Source organism: Pipistrellus kuhlii, unplaced genomic scaffold, assembly GCF_014108245.1.
Source record: "Pipistrellus kuhlii isolate mPipKuh1 unplaced genomic scaffold, mPipKuh1.p scaffold_m20_p_1, whole genome shotgun sequence".
Taxonomy (NCBI): domain Eukaryota; kingdom Metazoa; phylum Chordata; class Mammalia; order Chiroptera; family Vespertilionidae; genus Pipistrellus; species Pipistrellus kuhlii.
Window position 1 is genome coordinate 62,208,455 of NW_023425404.1, and position 21,386 is coordinate 62,229,840.

The following is a 21,386-nucleotide window of genomic DNA, read 5'->3' on the forward strand; positions in this document are numbered from 1 at the left end:
AGGTAGGAAAGTTCTAGAGATATTGTATCTTGACCTTAAAAATCTACCCTGGTCTGGAGACTATCTTATACATATATTTTCCCTTCTTAGGAATTATGTGTAATGCTAAGGCCATACAGCCCAACTCCTTGAACAGTTACTGAAGGATCAGGTGTGAACATACCCTGTTCCCATTCCACCTTTGGAGGAAATGAATACATCATCTGGTAATGACAGTTTTATAAGTAAGCAGGGCCCACAGTATTAGATTTGAGATTTAAAGAACAATGTGGTCAATGATGTGGCTTCTCTGCCCATCACTGTGAACAGCAAGTTCAGTAGTCTGATCCTATACTAGGTCACCTGGAGGACCGCTATGTATTATTGCACTCTGAAAGTTGCACAGTGTCTCTTTCTGGTGAAGGGGAAATCTCTATTCAAAGGGGACATTACACAGAAAATGTAAGTTTAATGCAATAAGGTAAAAATAAAAAATAAGAAGAGAAGAAAAAAGAAGAAAAAAAAAGTAAAAACTACATGAAATTAAGAATTTGGCCAGGGAAAAAAAGCTGGGAGAAGGAGGAGTCTGGATGTGTGGCCTATCTCCACTCAACCATTCTCATTCTTGTTGAAGGTCTAATGTGAAGTTCATAAATGTAACATTATTCCTCTGAGCAATGTATGTATTCTCTCATTTTTTTCAACTATAGTACCTGCATTTGAGAAGTAAATGAATCTTGAATGTTTGCTAGAAAGGAACAATTATATAAATATCTCTTATTTTAAAATTCTCCTTAGTTTGCTATATAGCTGTTAAGTTCTTTATTTTATGGTTAAACAAGTTTTAAGTTAATATTTAATTGTTTAAAGTATTGAAGAAATTTAAAGCACATAGAATGAAATGTAATACTACCTTGATTTGTTCTTCACAAGTCCTAAATTATTAAGTTTTAGTGAGCACATTTCAACTGTTTTTATTCATTTACATATATATTCATAATAAACGTACTGTTTAAAAACATAAATTACATTTAGATTTAAAGTACTATGATCTAATTGAATAAGCCAGAAAATTTTTGCAAGTCAAAAAATTCAAGTCTACTTATTCTTTTTCACAATTGTATGGTATGCCATACATGTATTAAATATTTGCATTGAAGATATTTCTTTTTCAAATTTTCCCCTGCTGCATACAATGCACAATATTATATGTCCTATCGAATAAAAGAATAATATGCAAATTAACCATCACTCTGCCACAAACCACAGATACATCCACCAACCAATCAGGAGCGAGTATGCAAATTAACCCAATCAAGATGGCTGCTGCCACGGAATGAGCAGGAGGCTTGGGTTTCCCTGGCAATGAAAGAAGCCAAGTTTTCTGCACACCCTGGCTGGCCTAGGCCTCCACTCAAGGCTACAAAGTTTCAATGATAGAAGATAAATAAATCCCAGATACTAGGGACTCTGCTTGGGTTTCTGGGGGGTGTGGCTGGCCTGCAAACCACCACAGGCTGCCTTACACCCCAAGGAAACCACCACTCTCATCCGGGACACTCTTCAGGGCAAACCAGCTGGCTTCCAACTGTGCACCAGGCCTCTATCCTATCTAATAAAAGAGTAATATACAAATTGACCATCAATCCAACACACAAGATGACTGCCTCCATGTAGTAAAAAATGGCTGCCCTGTGTGGACACAAGATGGCCACCACAAGATGGCCAGTAGGGGAGGGCAGTTGGGAGAGACCAGGCCTGCAAGGGAGGACAGTTGTGGGCAATCAGGTCAGCAGGGAAGGGAAGTTCGTAGGGACCAGGCCTTCAAGGGAGGGAAGTTGGGAGGGGGACCAGTCCAGCAGAGAAGGGAAGTTGGGAACAACTGGGCCTGCAGGGAAAGGCAGTTGTGGGAGACCCAGGCTTGCATGGGAGAGCAGTTGGGGGGGGGGGGGGGCGGAGACCAGGCCTATAGGGGAGGGTAGTTAGGTGCAAACAGGCTGGCAGGGGAGCTGTTGGGCATCAATCATACTGGCAGGAGAGTGGTTAGGGGGTGATCAGGCTGGCAGAAAGAAGCAGTTAGGGGCAATCAGGAAGGCAGGGAGGCGAGCAATTAGGAGTCAGTAGTCCTAGATTATGAAAGGGATGTCTAGCATCAGGCCTAAACAAGCAGTCGGACATCCCTCGAGGGGTCCCTGATTGGAGAGGGTGCGGGCTGGGCTGAGGGACACACCCCCTTGCATGAATTTTGTGCACCAGGCCTCTAGTATTTTATAAGGACATTTCTTGAGAAAAACTTCCCAACCTAGCAGGATTTTTGGCATATCCATAAATATTGGTTTTGCTTCAGTTATTAGATACAAGAGTGGTAATTTCCTTACATCACACATATTGGATAATAATATTATCCTAAATAATAAAGAGGTAATATGCAAATTAACTCTCATGCCCTCACAAAATGGCTGCCTACAACCTTGATGGCAGGGTTTAGTGAGGGATGGCCAAATGGCTGAACAAGCAGGCTGCATGGGGCAACCAGGCTGGTGGGGAGTTGTGAGGGGCAACCAGGCCAGCAGGGGGGACATTTGGGGGCAACCAGGCCAGCAGAGGGGAACAGTTAGGAGTGACCAGGCTGGCAGAGGGGGGCAGTTAGGGACAACCTGGCCAGTGGTTGCAATTAGGGGTGACCAGGTCAGCAGTGTGGAGGGCAGTTGGGGGTGACCAGGCAGGCAGGTGAGTGATTAGGAGCCAGCAGTCCAGTATTAGGAGTAGGGGATTGGGCCTAAACTAGCAGTTGGACATCCCCAGAGGGGTCCCGGAATGGAGAGGGTGCTGAGCTGAGGGACCCCTGAGCATGAATTTTGTGCACCAGGCCTCTAGTTATTTTATATTCTTTGCAATCTGTGGGTGATAAATGATATAAAGGAACTTTTCAAGGAAATATAAGTTAAGGGAAACCAGACATTAAGTGCTTGAAGTGATAAGAGGAGGGAACACATATAAGAAATTGTTTAAAGTACTTCTTTTCTAATATAAGCAGTACATTTCTTTTTATTAACTGATTTATCTACATTCTACAAATTTGATATATGTATGTATGTATGTATGTATGTGTATGTGTGTATATATATATATATATATATATATATATATATATATATATTTAAATTGTTTTTATTCAGAAGAGATAAGCATTTTTCTAGCAATGCTGGGCTGTGTCCCTAGATGGCAGTGCTTCCATTTCTGTTCCCCACAATGCAGATCAGTGTGGGTTTGTGTGTGACTTGTTTGTGATTGGTTGGGCTGACTATGTGTTTCCTATAGAAATGTTTGAACATTTGAGATAGCAAAGTAGATCCTTTATCTGTGAGCCTTCAATACTACAGACACAAGGATAGTTCCCGGTGAGTTTAAGTGACGGAAAAATGGACAAATTCCTGAGCCTGCTCATCATTTGGCTGCAACTAGACTGTGAGTTAGAGGGATTTGGGAATGGGCAAAAAAGGAAAAAGAGAAAGACAGGGAGCTGTACTAGTGTAATTTTCTGGAAGTTTCTTTAGAAATTTAAAAAACTAAATTAAAAAGTAATTTCCAGAGAATAATCAGCCACTAACCAGTCTCTCTCTCTCCATGTTCTCTTTCTAAACAGGGGTGAGCAGTAAACAGGAGGTGAATCAGAGTCCTGGAGCTCTGACTGTCCGAGAGAGAGACAGCTTGTTTCTCAACTGCAGTTACACCGATAGTGCTATTTACTTCCTTCAGTGGTTTAGGCAGGACCCTGGGAAAGGGCTCACACCTCTGCTGTTAATTCAGTCCAATCAGAGAGAGGAAACAACTGGAAGAATGAAAGTCACGTTGGATAAAACGTCAAGACACAGTGCTTTATACATTGCAACTTCTCAGCTTGGCGACTCGACCACCTACCTCTGTGCTGTGAGGCACAGTGCACAGTAAGCGCCTGTCACCAATACCCAAACTGTGCTGAGGCTCCAACCACATGTCCTTTCTTTTTACTTTTATTTTGTTTGATTTTAGAGAAAGGGAAAGGAAAAGGGATAGAGAGATAGAAACATTTATGAAAGCGATCCATTAGCTGCCTCCTGCTCACCTACCACTGGAGATTGAGCCCACAACCCAGGCATCAGCCCTGATGGGGAATCAAACCCATGACCTCTCGGTCATGGGTGGATGCTCAATCACTGAGCCACCCTGGCCAGGCCACATGTCCTGTCTTGAAGCTGAAGAACTTTCCTCCATTGGGGGATTTTTGAAATTGACTTACTCTGAGATAGAAGCAATTAAATATACAAACCCTGCTATCATGAAATAAAATGAAATTGTGAATTCTTTTATTTTTAGATTTTTATCAACATCAAATTAAGTACCAGCTTTATTGAAATTAATTTACATGTCATACAATTCACTCTTTAAGGTGAACAATTGAGTGGTACCTGATGCATTCACAACATTGTGCAGCCACCACCTCTATCTAGTTTTAAAACCACCCTGAAAGGAAACCACATGCCCATTAAGCAGTTGCTCACCATTCTCCCCTCCCCTAGCCCATGGTAACCACCAGCCTGCTTTCTGTCTCTATGATTTACCAATACTGTACATTTCATATATTCATACATTTCATGTGGCCTTCTGTGTATGGCTTCTTTCACTCAGCATAATATTTCAGAGGTTTGTCTAACTCAGAATCAACTGGAAAAGGACAAACATTTACCGCTCATCAGTCACAAGATTCCCAACTTCTAGTTAGCTTGCTTACATCTTTCCCATTTACCCCTTCATTTTGCTAGAAGTTTGTCAGTTACATTGATCTTTTAAACAAACCAGCTTCTTGTTTCATTGATTTTTCTCTGTTGTTTTTCTAATTTCAATTTCATCAATTTCTGCTTTTATTTTTATCATTTTCCTCTTTCTGCTTGTTTTGGATTAATTTTTCTATTCTATTTCTAAGTTCTTGAGGTGGGAGCTTAGAACCATTAACAAGTCCTTCTTTCTTTAAAGGCTTGATGGTCTACTGTCAGCAACCTTCCAATATTGAAAATTATATCCCATCTCTCTAACTGGCTCTAATACTCTTATAGTTTTACTAGAGGCCCAACACACAATTAAATCGTGTGTGTGCATGTGTGTGTGTGTGTGTGTGCGTGTGTGTGTGTGTGTGTGTGTAGTCCCCTAGGCCTAGCCTGCCATCAGAGCCATGTCTGCCATCCTGCAAAGCCTCACACTCTTTGCAGACGCTGCCAGAGCCCATGACACTCCAGAAGTCCCACCTGCTATGGCTGCTGTGGGTCCCATCAATGCATCTTCTGTTGAATCCAGTTGTTTGTCATGATGACATTATGGTGTCATGACCACAGGCCTTTTATGCAATAGACTAGAGGCCCCGTGCACAAAATTCATGTACAGGGGCAGGAGGTCCCTCTGCCCAGTCTGCATCCTCTCTAATTCAGGACCCCTTGGGGGATATCCAACTGCCTCTCGCAATGAGAGACCACTGGCACCTAACCACTTGCCTGTCTGCCTGCCTGACCATTCCTAGCCCCTCTTCTTCCCTGCCTGATTGCCACTAATTGCTCCCCTGCTGGCCTGATGACCCCTAACCACCTCTGCCTTGCACCCAGGACCCAAATTCCCTCCTCTGGCCAGCCACAGGCACCTAGGACCTGAGCTTTCCTCCCTCTTGCCAGCCACAGACACCCAGGACTTGGGCCAGCTTCACCCAGGCTGGCCACAGCTTCAGGGGACTGTGGGTGGCCTCACCCAGGCCACAGCTGCAGGTGCTGGTGCCCGTGACTGCGGGGTGGGCAGCTTGTTCTTCTCCTGGGCCACAGGTACAGCTGCTGGTGCCTGGGACTTCGGGGATCATGGGGTGTACAGATTGTCCCTCTCCTGGGCCACAGCCTGGCTGATCCCCATTCCTCTCTTGTGAGCTCATTTGTGCCTGACCAGTCCCCATTACTCTCTCCCCAGTGTTGGGTGTCTGAGCCTTTATGGCATGAGGGTGTGATGACCATTTGCATATTAGCCCTTTATTATATAGGATAGCCCGCTGTTGCCATGTTTATGCATTCTGCTCTCTATAAACTGGATTCCTTACCTTTGCTGGAGGTTGACTTTCTTTATGTTCTTCCTTTCCCTTGAAATGGCCTTGCTCAGGTGTATCTATTAAGGTTTTTATTAACTTCTTGCTGATTGGTCACAAAATGTTTACATTTATGGGAATAATAGAAAACTCATAATATACCTGTACTGTGAGGATACAACTGTCATAGACAGAATTCTAAAATGGTGCTCAAGATTTCTGCCTTTGTGGTATACATGCCCTGTAGAATCTCCTCTCCTAGAACTTGGACAGGACCTAGAGGTGATGGGTGGCACTTGTATGATTAAGCTTCATTATTGACAAAGATGAAGGATTTTTGACAATGTTATTGAAGTTCCTAGTCAGTTTGACTTTAAGTTAATTAAAAGGGAGATTGTGGGCCTGATGTCATTGTGTGTGCTCTTTAAAAGAGGTCTGAGGCTTTTCCTGAGATTAGAGAGACTCTCCTGCTAGTCTTAAGGAAGCAAGCTGCCCTTAGTTCTACAGCTACAAGGCAGTGAATTTTGATAACAACCACATGAGCTTGGAGGAGAACCCTACTCTTCAGACCACATAGCAGCCTTAGTTGACTCATTGATCGCAGCCTTGTGAGATCCAGCTTAGCTCTGTCCAGATTTGTTACCTACAAAAATGGTGGGATAAATGGGTGTTGTTCAGGGTAATTTGTTACACAGCAATAGGCAGCTAATACAGAATTAATATACTGGTTAATGAGTGTCATCAGTTCATAATATTTAGGGTTTGTTACAGCATAAGAAAACTAGAAATGCAATGAAATGTTACAGCACATAGTAACTTGGTAGACATTTACCAAAATTTGACTATTATTCTAAAAATGTACATGGTACTAAAATTCTCCGCAAATTAAAAAAAAAAAATTGAACACTGGCTGGTGTAACTCAGTTCGTTGAGTGTTGTCCCACGCACCAAAGGTCATCAGTTCAAATCCTGGCCTGGGCATGTGCCCAGATGGTGGACCCCCTCCTGGTTGTAGACCCGGTCTCCAATGGAGGTGTATTTGGGAGGCAACCGATTGATGTTTATCTTTCACATTGGCATTTCTCTCTTTCCCCTTCTACCTTACTTTCTTTCTAAAACTCAATAAAAACATTTTTTAAAAACCATAAATTCGATCAGCCATGCTAAGAGTATACTGAATTATCTTTCTTTTCTCTTTATAGGAAGTATTACACATGTATTGTCATATGAAGAAACAATTTAAAAGTATGGAGCCAAAAAACATAGAAACAAAAAGTATTGCAGAAATGTGTAGAGAAATAAGCAATAAAATATTATGTAACTTTTTAGATTTTTATGATGTTTGTGGTATTTGTTTTTCAAAATTTGTACTTTATTTCTCATTCTGAAAATTATTTTTTTTAAATATATCTTATTGATTTTTTATAGAGAGGAAGGGAGAGAGATAGAGAGTTGGAAACATCGATGAGAGAGAAACATCGATCAGCTGCCTCCTGCACACCCACTGGGGATGTGCCCGCTACCAATGTATATGCCCTTGACTGGAATCGAACCTGGGACCTTTCAGTCCACAGGCCGATGCTCTATCCACTGAGCCAAACCGATTTCAGCCTGAAAATTATTTTGTATGCAATTTTTATCCATAATTTTGTGCTCTTTTTAACCCCCCCCCCCCACTTTATAAGTTTGCCTGCAAAACAAAAATACTCCTCTGTACATAATCCTAATGCTTTAAATGTCAACTATTGAGAGCAGAAAGGAGGTGGGGAATGTTCACAAAAATTGTGACTATCTCCTTTGCTCTTTATTTGGCTCCTAGAGGGCATTATTGCCTAAATTGGAAATGGCTTTTCGGAATAAGCTCATAAAAAACTTCCCTACAACTTAAAGAGGTGTCCTGACTGCAGTTTTTAAGATAATGACATACAGAGAATTTCAGATGCCTGGGGCAGGCAGTTTTGTCAAGAGAGCATTTCTTCCTAACAGTCCCTACAATGTCTCTGAGAAGAAATTTAAACCCCCATCATTCCCCATCAATCTCAGAGCATCTGGCTTCAAGTCCCCTCAGTCATCAGACTGTTTTTGTTTGTGGGGAAACTCTCAGGAGGAGCTTGCTGCTGTTTTACTGCTGGGCCATGACCTTAGTGTTCGCCTTGATGCTGGGAGTGCACCTGCTCCTGAGTGAGTAACATTCCATTTCACTTCCTTGTCCACAGATAGAACACTGTTTTGATTTGACTCCGAATAGGGACTTTATGTTTTAGCTGAGTTTACTGACATGGCACTGACATTTCAGGAACCCAGTCAGTGACCCAGCCTGACAGCCACATCAACATCTCTGAAGGAGCCCCCCTGGAGCGGAGGTGCAAGTATTTTTCTTCTTTTTCACAGCTTCTCTTCTAGTATGTGCAATACCCCAACCAAGGACTTCATATTCTCCTGACGTAAACTCTGGAAACAGCCTTGTCTCAGGCATCAAAGGTTTTGAAGCTCAATTTGGGAAAATAAAACCTTCCACCTGAGGAAATCCTCAGCTCATGTGAGCGACTCTGCTGAGCACTTCTGTGCTCTGAGTGACACCGTGACTGAGATTTTAGGGAGAGCTGAACACAAACCTCCTGAGACACTATAGCTTAAAAGACTCCGAGTGTCAACGAGGGTATTTTCAGGTAGCTGATATGGCATCCTTTGTGAAGACAAAAAATTCAGAGAATACAGAACATTGGAAAGTGCTTAGTTCCTATGGAAATACTATTTTTTTTCTTTTTTCTCTCCATCTTTTAAAGGCAAGTCCTGTTTTCTGAACTGCAGCATTTTTATCCTTTAGAATCAAGAATCTAGAGGGAATGAGGCCATAGGATTTTCAATAAACCGGAGAAAGTTACTTGTTCCCATGTCATTTGAGACAGTGATGGCTAAGGTGGCTTCAGGCTGGCTATGTGAGTTGGTATAAGGCAAATCAGAGAATTGCTTTATAGTATTCATCTCATTTCTTGAACAATCAGAAAACAAAGGGCAATTGCTTTTTTCAAACAGTTTCATCTCCAGACTATTTTATTAATAGCCAGAGAGGTCTCTTTACTCAATAGATGTCAGCACTTTGACTAAAGTATTTGAAATTGGTGGACTTAATTAAGGATGTGTACAGGTGACTTTTCAAAAACAATATAGTATGAAGGAAAAAGACCTTCTTTATCCAGTGGTCCCCAGTAGCAGGCATCCTAAATTAAACATAATATCATGACAAAGTTACGTGTAGAATCCTGGGTTGGGTGTCTATGAGTGGCTGACCCACCCTTTATTTATCAGACCCATCCTTGTTACTTGTCTCTTCCTTTTCTCCCTTCTAATTCAGTTTCTCTAATGTCCACTGAGTGCCCATAATAATTAGTGATCACCCAATCCTGTTTACTTATTTTTATGCATTACTTCTCACAGTGCCTTAGTAAACATTTGCAATATTCTTGAACAGTTTATCTTACGTTAAATGTCTGTAGGTCACTTTCTTTTTACTTCAGTGAAAATACAAGGTCCTTATTTTAATTGCTAGTACTTCCAAATTTATCTATTGTACAAAGGATTATTATTTACCAGGGGCCCTGTGCATGAATTCGTGCACCTTGAAAAGAACTGTGGGCCACAAGGCTGTGGTGGGCACAGGGTGGATCTTGGCCCATCCTCCGCACCCCTGCCTGACACCTCCTGTCATAGTTCCCTGGGTCCCTGTCTACTGACAGCCCCGCTCCTGCTGCTGCTTCCATGCATTGACAACATCGACTTTGCTTGCACCCTCTGATGGTGCAGAGCGATTAGTGCTGGTGCCAGCAGTAGGTGAAAGTGGAGCTGGCAACGTCAGTGGGTGCGAGCACCAGCTGCTGCCCAGATCAACGCTCAGGAGCAGGTGTAAGTGGAGAAGCCCTGAGGGGTGATCAGGGCTGGCACCAGCAGCAGGTACAAGTGCATAGCAGGACCACAACGCATAAGGGGTCAGATGGCTTAGCCAGGGTGTAGAAGTCTTGGCAGACACAGAGGTGTCTAGCTTTTGCATGGGGGCCATTCCCTTCCACACATGCACACACACTCCTGTGAACCTGACTGGCCCTTCTCCCTCACAAAAGATCCGAGTGAACCAACATCTGGCTTCTGGCAGACCCAACCTCTGGCTCCAGAGGCCCTGCCCTCCAGATTCCTAGTGGCTCTGCCATACTGAGGTCAGGGCTAAATCCAGTACAGATTGAGTCATGTGGCACCAGTTGGGGAATCATACTCATCAACTTCTCAGAAGACTGACAGGCACCTCTCCTACATGGGAGATCCACTAGCTCTTACCTTCTCATTCCACCATAGGATCTTTCAGAAACTGAGCCTAACAAACAGTCAAGAGTTGAAGGCAGTCAATGGTGGATCTCAGGGTTCTTTGGGACTATTGTTGTCCTGTCCTGGGACTGATGCTAAAAAAGGCTGGCCTTGGTGTGCAGCTTGCTCCTTCCTGTGTGCACACAAGCCCAGCAGAGGTAGCCATTAACTGCGGGGATTGCTTATAGCTCCAGACATGTTGCTGAGGGCATAGCACAGATAGCATCAGACATTGACCTGCACCAGAGTCCCTTCCAAGAGGCCCCAAACCAACACACACAGTGACCAGCTTTAGACAACATCAGAACAGGATTCAATAAGGTTCACAAACAACAAATCCAAAGGGAGCTCTTGGCAGGCAAAATCCTGCTGAGGTGAATTCCACTCAATGCAGTCAGCTTTTACACAGCAGCTTATACACTATGGTGGGGATTTAGCCTCTCACTCAGCCAGCCTGAGAGTTTATCTCATGCATAAATGGGCCAATAGTAATCAAGACTCAATTACAACAGGAGGGACCACATAACAAATATAAGGGGCATTCTTAGAGTACCCAACCAGGTGATCAAGGAGACTGCACAACTAGGTCCCACTATGTAAGGGGACTCCAAGAAGACTGTGAGTCATAGTAGATCTATCTAATACAAAGAAACAAATATAAAAATGGGAGACAAGGAAATAGGCCCCAAATAAAAAAATAAATAAAAACAAAACAAACAAACAGGAGAACTCTCTAGAAAAAAAGCTAAATGAAAGCAAGTAATTTACCAGATATATTATAGACTTCAAAGAAGTGGTCATAAGAATGTTTAAGAAACATAGTGAGAACTACCGTGTTTCCCCGAAAATAAGACATCCCCTGAAAATAAGACCTAGTGCAACTTTGGGAGAAAAAATTAATATAAGACACTGTCTTATTTTCGGGAAAATAGGGTATAACAGCATGAAAAAAATATATAGAAAGAATTAAAAGAACCATTCAGAAATGAAGTATAAATATCTGACATCAAGAATACACTGGAAGGAATGATTAGACAGAAGATCAAATCAGCAATTTGAAAGACAAGGTAGATAAAAACACCCAATCAGAGCAGCAAGAAGAAGAAATCTAAAAGAATGAGGATAGTTTAAGGAACCTTGGGACAACAATATCTGAATCATAGGGGTACCAGAATGAGAAGAGACAGCAAGGATCTAGAACTTATTAGAAGAAATAATGACCAAAGCCAAGACTGGTTTGGCTCAGTGGTAGAGCGTCGGTCTGCAGACTGAAGGGTCCCAGGTTCGATTCCGGTCAAGGGCATGTACTTTGGTTGCGGGCACATCCCCAGTAGGGGGTGTGCAAGAGGCAGCTAGTCTGTTTCTTTCTCATTGATATTTCTAGCTTTCTATCCCTCTCCCTTCCTCTCTGTAAAAAATCAATAAAATATTTAATAAAAAAAAAGAAAGAAAGAAAGAAATAATGACCAAAAACTTCCCTAACTGGATAAAGGAAAAGACACACAAGTCCAGGAAGCACAGAGAGTCCCAAGCAAGGTGAACCTCAAAAGGCCCACATCAAGATACATCATAATCATAATGACAAAGGTTAAAGACAAGGAGAGAATCTTAAAAGCTGCAGGAGAAAGTTAAGTACCTCCAAGGGAGCTCCCATAAGACTTTCAGCTCATTTCTCAACAGAAACATTTCAGGCCAGAAGGGAATGGCATGAAATATTCAAAGTGATGAAAAGCATGGACCTCAAACCAAGACTAGTTTACCCAGCAATGCTATCACTTAAAAGTGAAGAAGATATATAAAGCTTCCACCCCCCCCCCCAAAAGAATTTGTTTCCACCAAACCAGTATTACAATGTTGAAGGGTATGTTTAAAGAAAAAGAAGAAAAAAAAAGTAGGAACAGAAGGTGGAGGAGGTGGTAGAGGAGAAAGAGAGAAAGATAGTTAAAAAAATAAATGGCAATTAATATGTACCTATTAATGATCACCTTAAATGTAAATGGTTTGAATGCTCCAATAAAAAATATTGAGTAGTTGAATGGAAAAGAAAAGAAGACCCATGTATGTACTGTCCACAAAAGACCCACCTCAAAACAAAAGGTACAGCTGAAACCGGTTCTGCTCAATGGATAGAGCGTCGGCTTGGGGACTGAAGGATCCCAGGTTCGATTCCCGTCAATGGCATGTTCCTTGGTTGCGGGCATATCCCCAGTAGGGGGTGTGCAAGAGGCAGATGATTGATGACTCTCTCTCATTGTTTCTAACTCTCTATCTCTCTCCCTTCCTCTCTGTACAAAATCAATAAAATATATATTTTTTTAAATCACTTCAACTAAAAAAAAAAAAAAAGGTACACAGAGACTTAAAGTAAGGGGATAGAAAAAGATATTTCAGACAAATGGAAATGAACAAAAGCTGGGACAATAGTACTTATATCTGACAAAATTAATTTTAAAACAAAAGCTAGAGACAAAGGACACTACATAATGATAAAGGGAACAATCCAATAAGAAGATAACCTTTGTAAAATTATATGCACTCAACATAGGAGTACCTAAATATGCAAAGCAAATCTTGATGCACATAGAGAGAGTAATTGCCAATAATATGGTGATAGTAGGAAATTTTAACACCCTACTGACATCAATGGATAGATATTCCAAACAGCAAGTAACAAGGAAATGGTGGCCTTAAATGACAGATGTGATTAGATGGATTTAATTGATATCTTAAGAACATTTCAATCCAAAGCAGTAAAATATATGTTCTTTTCAAGAGCACATGGAATATTTTCTAGGATAGACTACATGTTAAGGCACAGAACAGAACAAGTATTAATAAATTGAAGAATATTGAAATCATATCAAACATCTTCTCTGACAATAATGGTATGAAACCAGAAATCAGTGTTTCTCTCTCTCTCTCTCTCTCTTCTCTCTCAACATTTCACAGATCTAGAACCACAAAAGACCCCAAATAGCCACAACAATCTTGAGAAAGAAAAACTGATGAGGAATCAGTTGGAGGAATCACACTACCTAATATCAAACTATACTACAAGGCCGCAGTAATCAGCACAGCAAGGTACTGGAATAAAAATAGACATATAGATCAATGGAACAGAATAAAAAGCCCAGAGATAAGCCCACACATTTATGGTCAATTTATATTTGAGTTAAAGATAGTTTTTTCAAAAATGATATTGAGAACATTGCAAAGATACATGCAAAAAAAATGAAACTAGTCCACCTTGTTATATAGTATACACAAGAATAAGCAAAAAATTGATTAAAGACTTAAATGTTAAACTTGAAACCATAAAAATTCTAGAAGAAAACATGGGCGATAAAATCTCAGACATTTCTCGTAGCAATATTATTCCTGATATGTCTCCTGGGCTAGAGAAACAAACAAACAAACAAAATAAACATATTGGTCTTCCTCAAAAAGGTTTTGCACAACAGAGACTATCAACAAAATGAAAAGATAATCCATTGAATCAGAGAACATATTCACCAATGATACATCTGATAAGAGGCTAATATCCAAAATTATGAAGAACTTACACAACTCAACAGACATACACACACACACACACACACACACACACACACACACACCAATTAAGCAATGGGCAAAGGACCTGAATAGACACTTCTCTAAAGAGGACATTCAGATGGCCAATAGACATATGAAAGGATGATCAACATCATTAGTCATCAGATAAATGCAAATTAAAACCACAAATTGTTGTCGTCTCACACCTTTCAGAATGGCTATCATTCATGGATGTGGAAAAAAGGAAACACTCATATACTGTTGGTGGGGATGCAGATTGGTATAGCCACTATGGAAAGTAGTAATGAGTTTCCTCAAAAAATTAAAAATGGCCATCTTGTAACCCAGCAATTTCACTTCTGGAAATATATTTAAGGAATACCAAAACTAATTCAAAAGAATATATACACTCATATATTCATTGTAGCAGTATTATTACAATGGCCAAGATTTGGAGGCAGCCCAAGTGCCCATTAGTATATGAGTGGGAAAAGAACAACACTATGATCCATTTACACAATGGAAAACTACTTATCCATAAAAAAAGAATAAATCTTGCTTTTTGTGACAGCCTTGGCAAGTCAGTCAAATAAAGACAAGCTCCATATGATTTCATTTGCAGAGTATATGTGGAATCTAATGAACAAAATAAGCTAACAAAATGGTGGCAGACTCACTGATATAGAAAACAGACTGGCAGCTGTCAGAGGGAAGGGACTGGGGGCTGGATGAGAAAGAGTGAAGTGATTAAGCAAAAATAAATAAATAAAAGACTCCTGTCTTGAAGGTCCCCCTCAGGGATTCTGGCAGCAAGCTGCAGAGATAGGCAGGTGACAGGCTCTCTCCCCTCCTAAGAGCTGGTGCCATCTCAAACCTTGATCTATTCCTGCAGGTCCCACCTGCACCTCCTGCAGGTGCAGACTCGCAGGGCAAAGGGGCCACAACTCAGAGCTGGGAAATTTGGTGCATTCACACAATGTAACACTATGCAGCTATAAAAAAAGGAAGGATCTCTTACTCTTTGGGACAGCATGGATGGAGCTGGAGAATATTATGCTAAGCAAAATAAGCCAGTTATAGAAAGACAAATATCACATGATCTCACTTATATGTAGAGTCAAGGAACAAAATAAACTTATGAACAAAATAGATCCAGAGACATAGAATCATGGAACAGACTGACAAATCCCAGAAGGAAGATAGATGTGAGGGAACTGGAGGGAGAGAGATTAACTGGAGAACTTATATGCATATATACATACCCTATGGACACAGACAATAGTGTGGTGAAGGCCTGGGAGTGGCAGATGAGGGGTGGAGGGGTCAATGGGGACAATAAAGGGGGGGGGGGGAATATCTGTAATACTTTCAACAATAAAGATAAATTTAAAATAAATAAGTACATTGGTAAACAAGATAGGACTATAGACATGAAAGCTTGAAACTGACAGATCTCAGAGGGAAAAGGGGTGGGAAAAGATTAACCAAAGAATTTATAAGTATATAAGCATATCCCATGGACAAAGACATAAACAGGTGAAGGCCTGGGGTGGGGGAACAGGAGACATCTGTAAGACTCAACAATAAAATAAAACTGTTAAAAAAGGCTCCTGGACACAGACAACAGTATGGTGATTGCCAGAGGAAGGCTAAAGGGAGGATGAATGATGATGAAAGAAGACTTCACTATTGGTGGTAAACACACAATACAACCTACAGATGATGTATTTTAGCGTTGTCTATCTGAAGCCTATATAACTTTATTAACCAGTGTCACCCCAACAAATTCAGTAAAAGTAAATTTGAAAAAGAAATGAAAGTAATATTGTTTATTACTGAGAACTGTTCCATGAGAATGAGCAACTACTGTGAATACTTCGCTGATTCCAGAACACCTTTCACAACCACACATGAGTCCATAACAGAAGCCAGGAAACGGGTGCTCAGCATTTCTGGGAAACAATATTTTATTATGTAAGAACCTATTGCACCCATGACATCTGAGAGGAAAAAAAGGCCTAGTTAATTTTTGTTCTGATCCTTCAAATCCCCCCAAATTCCAAATCAGAATCTGTCTTGTATGTCAGTAAGCAGCACAACCCACAAAATGTTTGGATATTCAGATACAGTTTCAAGGACATATGCTAAGGTAGTGAATGAGCATTTTCCTTGAGTCTGCGTGGTATTAGTTATTTAAGGTTATATACACTGTGCCCAGATTCAAGTGGCAGAGGCACTCAGGGTTCTTTATACATTTATTTTGTTTGTTCTTGTGTGTTTGTTTTTAGTGGCCCTGTCAATATTCTTGCTCATGTTCTCTGTTCCTTGTTTTAAAATAAAGGGCCACCTTTCAAAGATCACTCATCTTTGCTTTTGTTATTATCCTTTCTTGTCACTTCCATTAGAAGACTTACAGAATCACATCTTCCATTGAACTGTCGTCTCCTGTAATATCGGCTTGAAGTAATTGCTACCGTCTTGTGTTCATGTTGTATTTATCACATGTTTTTATTGAGGTTTTCTTTAGGCCTTTATTACATTTATAGATATATCTGTCTCCCCAACTGTATTACAAGTTCTCTGAAGAAAGATAGAATGTCTAATTTATTCTTGTATTTTCCCATGTCTAGAACTTAAAATATTGGCTAAACTGAATACAATCACATTGGAGGGCTATTTTTTTTTTTTAAATAAGTTTAGAGGAAAGAATTAAATGAATTGTTTTCATACAATAAAACAGAAGATTACATTATACAAAATCATTTATTTTCACGTAAAGGCACTGTGGGAACTCATGGTCCTGTTTATGGTGTTCTCTGTCCTTGTGGACACTGGAGCTTCCAGTCAATCCACAAGCACAGCCCTAGAGAGGGAGGAGGGGCTGAGCCATCCCTGTTTGCTGAGCGGCGAGTGCTCCTTTCTCAAGGTTTTAGCCCACTAGGGGGCACTGTAGGCTTTTCTTAAACCAGACTGAGGAACCTAGCTACAATAGTTGTGAATGCTGGTTGAAAGATTTGAGAAATTTTCTGGGTGTGCAATGGGGATTAGTGATAGTAAAGAGAGAAAAATAATTGTATGAGAAAAACACAAATTTTTTTTATCAGCATATAAGAAACATGCTTTTTTGCTGAGTATTCCTTTCAATTAATAGCTTTACCTATTCCTTGATTCAACTACTAGAAGTTGATAGCAATAATTCATATATATATATATTATATATACATATATTTATTTATATATATACATATATATGTATATATTTACATTGTTATTGTTATCTTTATGTCATTATCTATATCTGTATTTCCTAGAAAAAAAATCCTATATCAAACAGAGAGTCATAAAGCAAAAGGGAAGGTGGAGAATTTCAAAGTATAGATATTGGATTTTAAAAATTTCTATTGCCTATGATTTTTAAATATTACCATTTCCAAATTATTTCTAAAAAATTGAATGCCATCTTTTCTTTAATATTCTTTCTATCTCTTTCTTGTCACTAGAAAACAAAAAAACAGGAAAGAGAGAGCAGGCAAGGGTGAAAAGGAGAATGTGAAAGTAGAAATGTAATGAGAAGGGAAAGTGGGAGGAAAAGAGGAAGACTGAGGAATGAGAAAGAAAAAACGATGAACTGAACTGCAAGCATGAAACACAGGAAGTTTTTACAGAAAAGAAATTAGAAAACAAAGCAAGTAGCAGCAATGATAATGTCTGTATATATTCTATTTTCCTCCTCACCATTTACAGTCTCACTTGGTTCATTTTTTATAACAATATTTGCCACAAGTCTTGATTATTCCAGGAGAGTCCCATCCATATGTCACATATTCCAGTTATAGGAATTCATTAAGTAGACAATATATAAATTTATATTCTTATTACTTTGTATGGCTGCAATGACTGTCATATAATTAATTTGTAGGTTAGTAAAGATCCTTTTGTCAGGACATGAACCTGTTACTTTGATTTAAAATGTGGATGTTCTTTTTATGAAACTTACCAGGCTTTATTAGCCTAGATACGGGAGGAGGCCTCTCCCTTTCCTGCTCACACTCTTCATTATGTAAAGAATTACCAGAAAATGTCCCTCAAGTAATAGAACAGTGGCCTCTCTTTTCCCCTCTCACTCCACCACTCTCCAGCCCATTCTCAGTGGGGGCGAGGCTGGAGGGCGGCTCCTCCTGCCACTGACTGAGCAGGGTTTGTGGAGGGAGTCTGATTGGCTGCAGGAGCAGGAACAGTTCTGAGAACCAAGTCATGCCACTCATCCTCCCAGAGTACAGTGAAATCTATCTTAGGGTGAAAATGTCCCGAGCAACAAGGCAAAGCGTCACGAAGAGGCTGTTGGGCACTGTGCTGGGGCTTTTGTGCACCCATGTTTACTGTGAGTTGGGGGTGACCCAGATGGGAGTCCGAAAGGAGTATTGTCGCGGGAGGGAGGAGAAGTTGCTCATCAGTCTTGCAGACTTTCTATCCTTCTCCTGGCGAATGGGGATCTTTTCCAGGTTTTGTGGGTGTTGCAGTGACCTGTGACTGTGTCTTTGTTTCTCTTCAGGTGTGGGAGGGGTGCAGGTGGAGCAGAGTCCCCCAGACTTGATTCTCCGGGAAGGAGCCAGTTCCACGCTGTGGTGCAATTTTTCCATCTCTGCGAACAACGTGCAGTGGTTTCGCCAAAATCCTGGAGGCCGCCTCATCAACCTGTTTTACATTCCTGCGGGGTCAAAATGGAATGGAAACTTAAAAGCTACGACAGTCCCTACAGAGCGCCACAGTTCACTGCTTGTTTCCTCTGCCCAGACCACAGACTCAGCCATTTACTTCTGTGCTGTGGAGCCACAGTGCTTCGCAGGCACCTGCAGCCTGAACACAAACTCTCAGCCGGGGGCTCCTCCCCCAGCCATACTCACCGCACAGATCACCACACAGCATATGCACAGCTCAATATTCCAATCCCGCCCTGGTAGGGTTTCAACCACAGATACTTTTTGCTCTTCAAGTTTGGGATTTGGGTCCTTATCTTTCCTTCTTAAGCTACATCTTTTTATGCACTATAAACCTCTAACTTGGAACCAGTAGAGAAGCTGATAAGGGGACAGAATGAATATAAATATTTAAGCCACAGTATGCTTGACTTCCAAAAGAGTAAAAAGCAGAAGGAATAAGAAGAAAAGAAAAATTATTCCAGTAAAGACGTTACAAAATGATCCAGCTCAGGGGGTGTCTTAAAAATGTTTCAGATCAGCGTCACCACAATGTGTCCCAAGACAATTGCAAATACTTATATCTCATTCTACTAGTGCAGCAAAGCAAGTGACATAATTTTTGCTAAGTGATCAGACATTGATAAATCTATGGGGGAAAACTTTAGGATGTATATTTATTTCATTCATTTAAGTCGCAGTTATGTTCTTGAGGCTTGTTTGTCCTGGGATATGGTCAATCCTGAAGAGTGTTTCCTCCATGAAGAAAAAGCATGTGCACTCTGTTCTTCAGGGTGGATGTCTGTTAGGTCTACTTAGTTTATAGTTTTGTTCAACTTTCTTAGTTATTATGGCTAGTTTTCCTATTATTGAAAGTGAGATATTTAAATCTCAAACTATTATTGTTGAAAACCTATTTGTTCCTTCCATTCTGTCCAGTTTTGCTTCATCTATTTTGGTGCCTCTTGTTAAGTACTTATATATTTACTAGAGGCCCAGTGCACAAAATTCATGCCTGGGAGGGGTGTCACTCAGCCTGGCCTGCACCCTCTCCAATCTGGGAGGCATCAGCTATCCCTCTCACAATCCAAGACTGCTAGCTCTTAACTGCTTGGCTGCCTTCCTGCCTGATTGCCTCTAACCACTTGCCTGCCAGCCTGATTGCTCCTTAATCGCTCCCCTGCTGGCCAGATTGATACCTTATCGCTCCCCTGCTGGCCAGATTGATACCTAATTGCTCCCCTGCTGGCCCAATTGCCCCCTACTGCCCTCTCCTGCTGACCTGGTCACCCCCAGCTGTGCTTTCCTGCCAGCCTGATTATCCCCCAACTGCCTTCCCCTGTGGCCATCTTGTGGTGGCCATCTTGTGGCAGCTATTTTTGTGATGATGTGAGAGCATCACACAAGGGCACAAGGTCCACCTAGGGTTTTATTAGTATAGATAATATCTTCCTGAATCATTGGCCCTTTATCATAAAATACTAGAGGCCCAGTGTATGAATTTGTATACAGGTGGGTGCTGGGGGTTCTTGATCCAGCATCTACAAAGGTTCAGGAATCTGGAGAAGTACTGTGTGTAAATTACTCAAGAGTCCAGAGATGAAACATAATTTTGGAAGGCATTATGAGGGGCCAGAGAAAACTTAGCTAAAGAAACTTAGTTCTCCCTTGTCTCAGGACCCCTTGCTTTTTATTAACACAAATTTTCCTAAGACAAAATAGATATACACATCAAAGACAAGGGTTTAGTACACAAAATCCATTGTCAGATTGGGAAGATTCCCTAATGGCTGTTCAGGTGTTTGGCCAGTAGAAGGCAATAACATGTAGATTGAAATGCCCTTAGCTGTCTGGCAGCAAGCAATCATCTATGCATCCCTTTCAGATTTGGGGAAATGCCCTCAGGCATCTCCAGATGATTCAGACCTGCTGACATGCTAGAATTGACTTCTAGCAAGTTGGGTCCAGCCAGGGGCCTATCAGGACTGGGCCTGTCAGAAGGAGGTGATGGAGGGAGGTTGGCTGGCCAGCCCACCCCTATTGGGGCATATCAGGGCCGGACCAGCTGGGGAGAGTGGGCAATTGGCTGGTAGGCCCTGCCTCCGATTGGTGTTGAGGGGCAGATTGGGGGCCATTGGCCTGGGGGAGGTGCCATGGGTGGTTGGCCATCTGGCCCTGCCTATGATTGAGGTGAGGGGCCGATCTGGGATAGAGGCAGAGGCAGGCAGGGGGAGGGGCTGTAGGAGGTTAACCAGCCAGCCCCACCCCCTATTGGAGTGGGGGGCCCATTGAGGGTGAGACCAGCCAGGGGGAGGAGCTTCAGGCCCATCAGGGTGGTAGGGCCCCATTGGGAATGGGGCTGGCTCAGGGGAGGGGCTGCAGGCCTATCGTGGTGAGGCAGGATGATTAGAGGTGGGGCTGGCTGGGGGGAAGTGTAGGGGTGGGCATTTGGCTGTCCGGCCCTGCCCTTGATTGGAAAAGTCTGATTAGGGGCAGGCTGGATGGGGGCGCGGGAGGGGCCACAGGAGGTTGGCCGGCAGGCCCTACCCCCTGGCCAGTGGGTGTCATTGAGACCAGTTGTCAGTCGTTCCAGTCGTCGCGGTAACTGGCTTTTTAAATATGTAGATTCTTCTTTATCTCTAGTAAACATTTTTTGGTTTAGAGTTTATCTTGTCTAATAACAGTATTGCAGCTCCAACTCTCTT

General features: G+C 41.6%; 2 gene segments (V, D, J or C); both read left to right on the top strand.

Annotated features, from left to right (window-relative positions):
- Positions 1-3,347: 3,347 nt before the first annotated feature.
- Positions 3,348-3,930, top strand: LOC118714329. The segment is given in 2 exon segments: positions 3,348-3,447; positions 3,626-3,930. Coding segments are annotated over 2 exon segments (351 nt in total).
- Positions 3,931-18,202: 14,272 nt separating this feature from the next.
- LOC118724764 lies at positions 18,203-19,511 on the top strand. The segment is given in 2 exon segments: positions 18,203-18,365; positions 18,537-19,511. Coding segments are annotated over 2 exon segments (648 nt in total).
- The last annotated feature ends 1,875 nt before the right edge of the window (positions 19,512-21,386 follow it).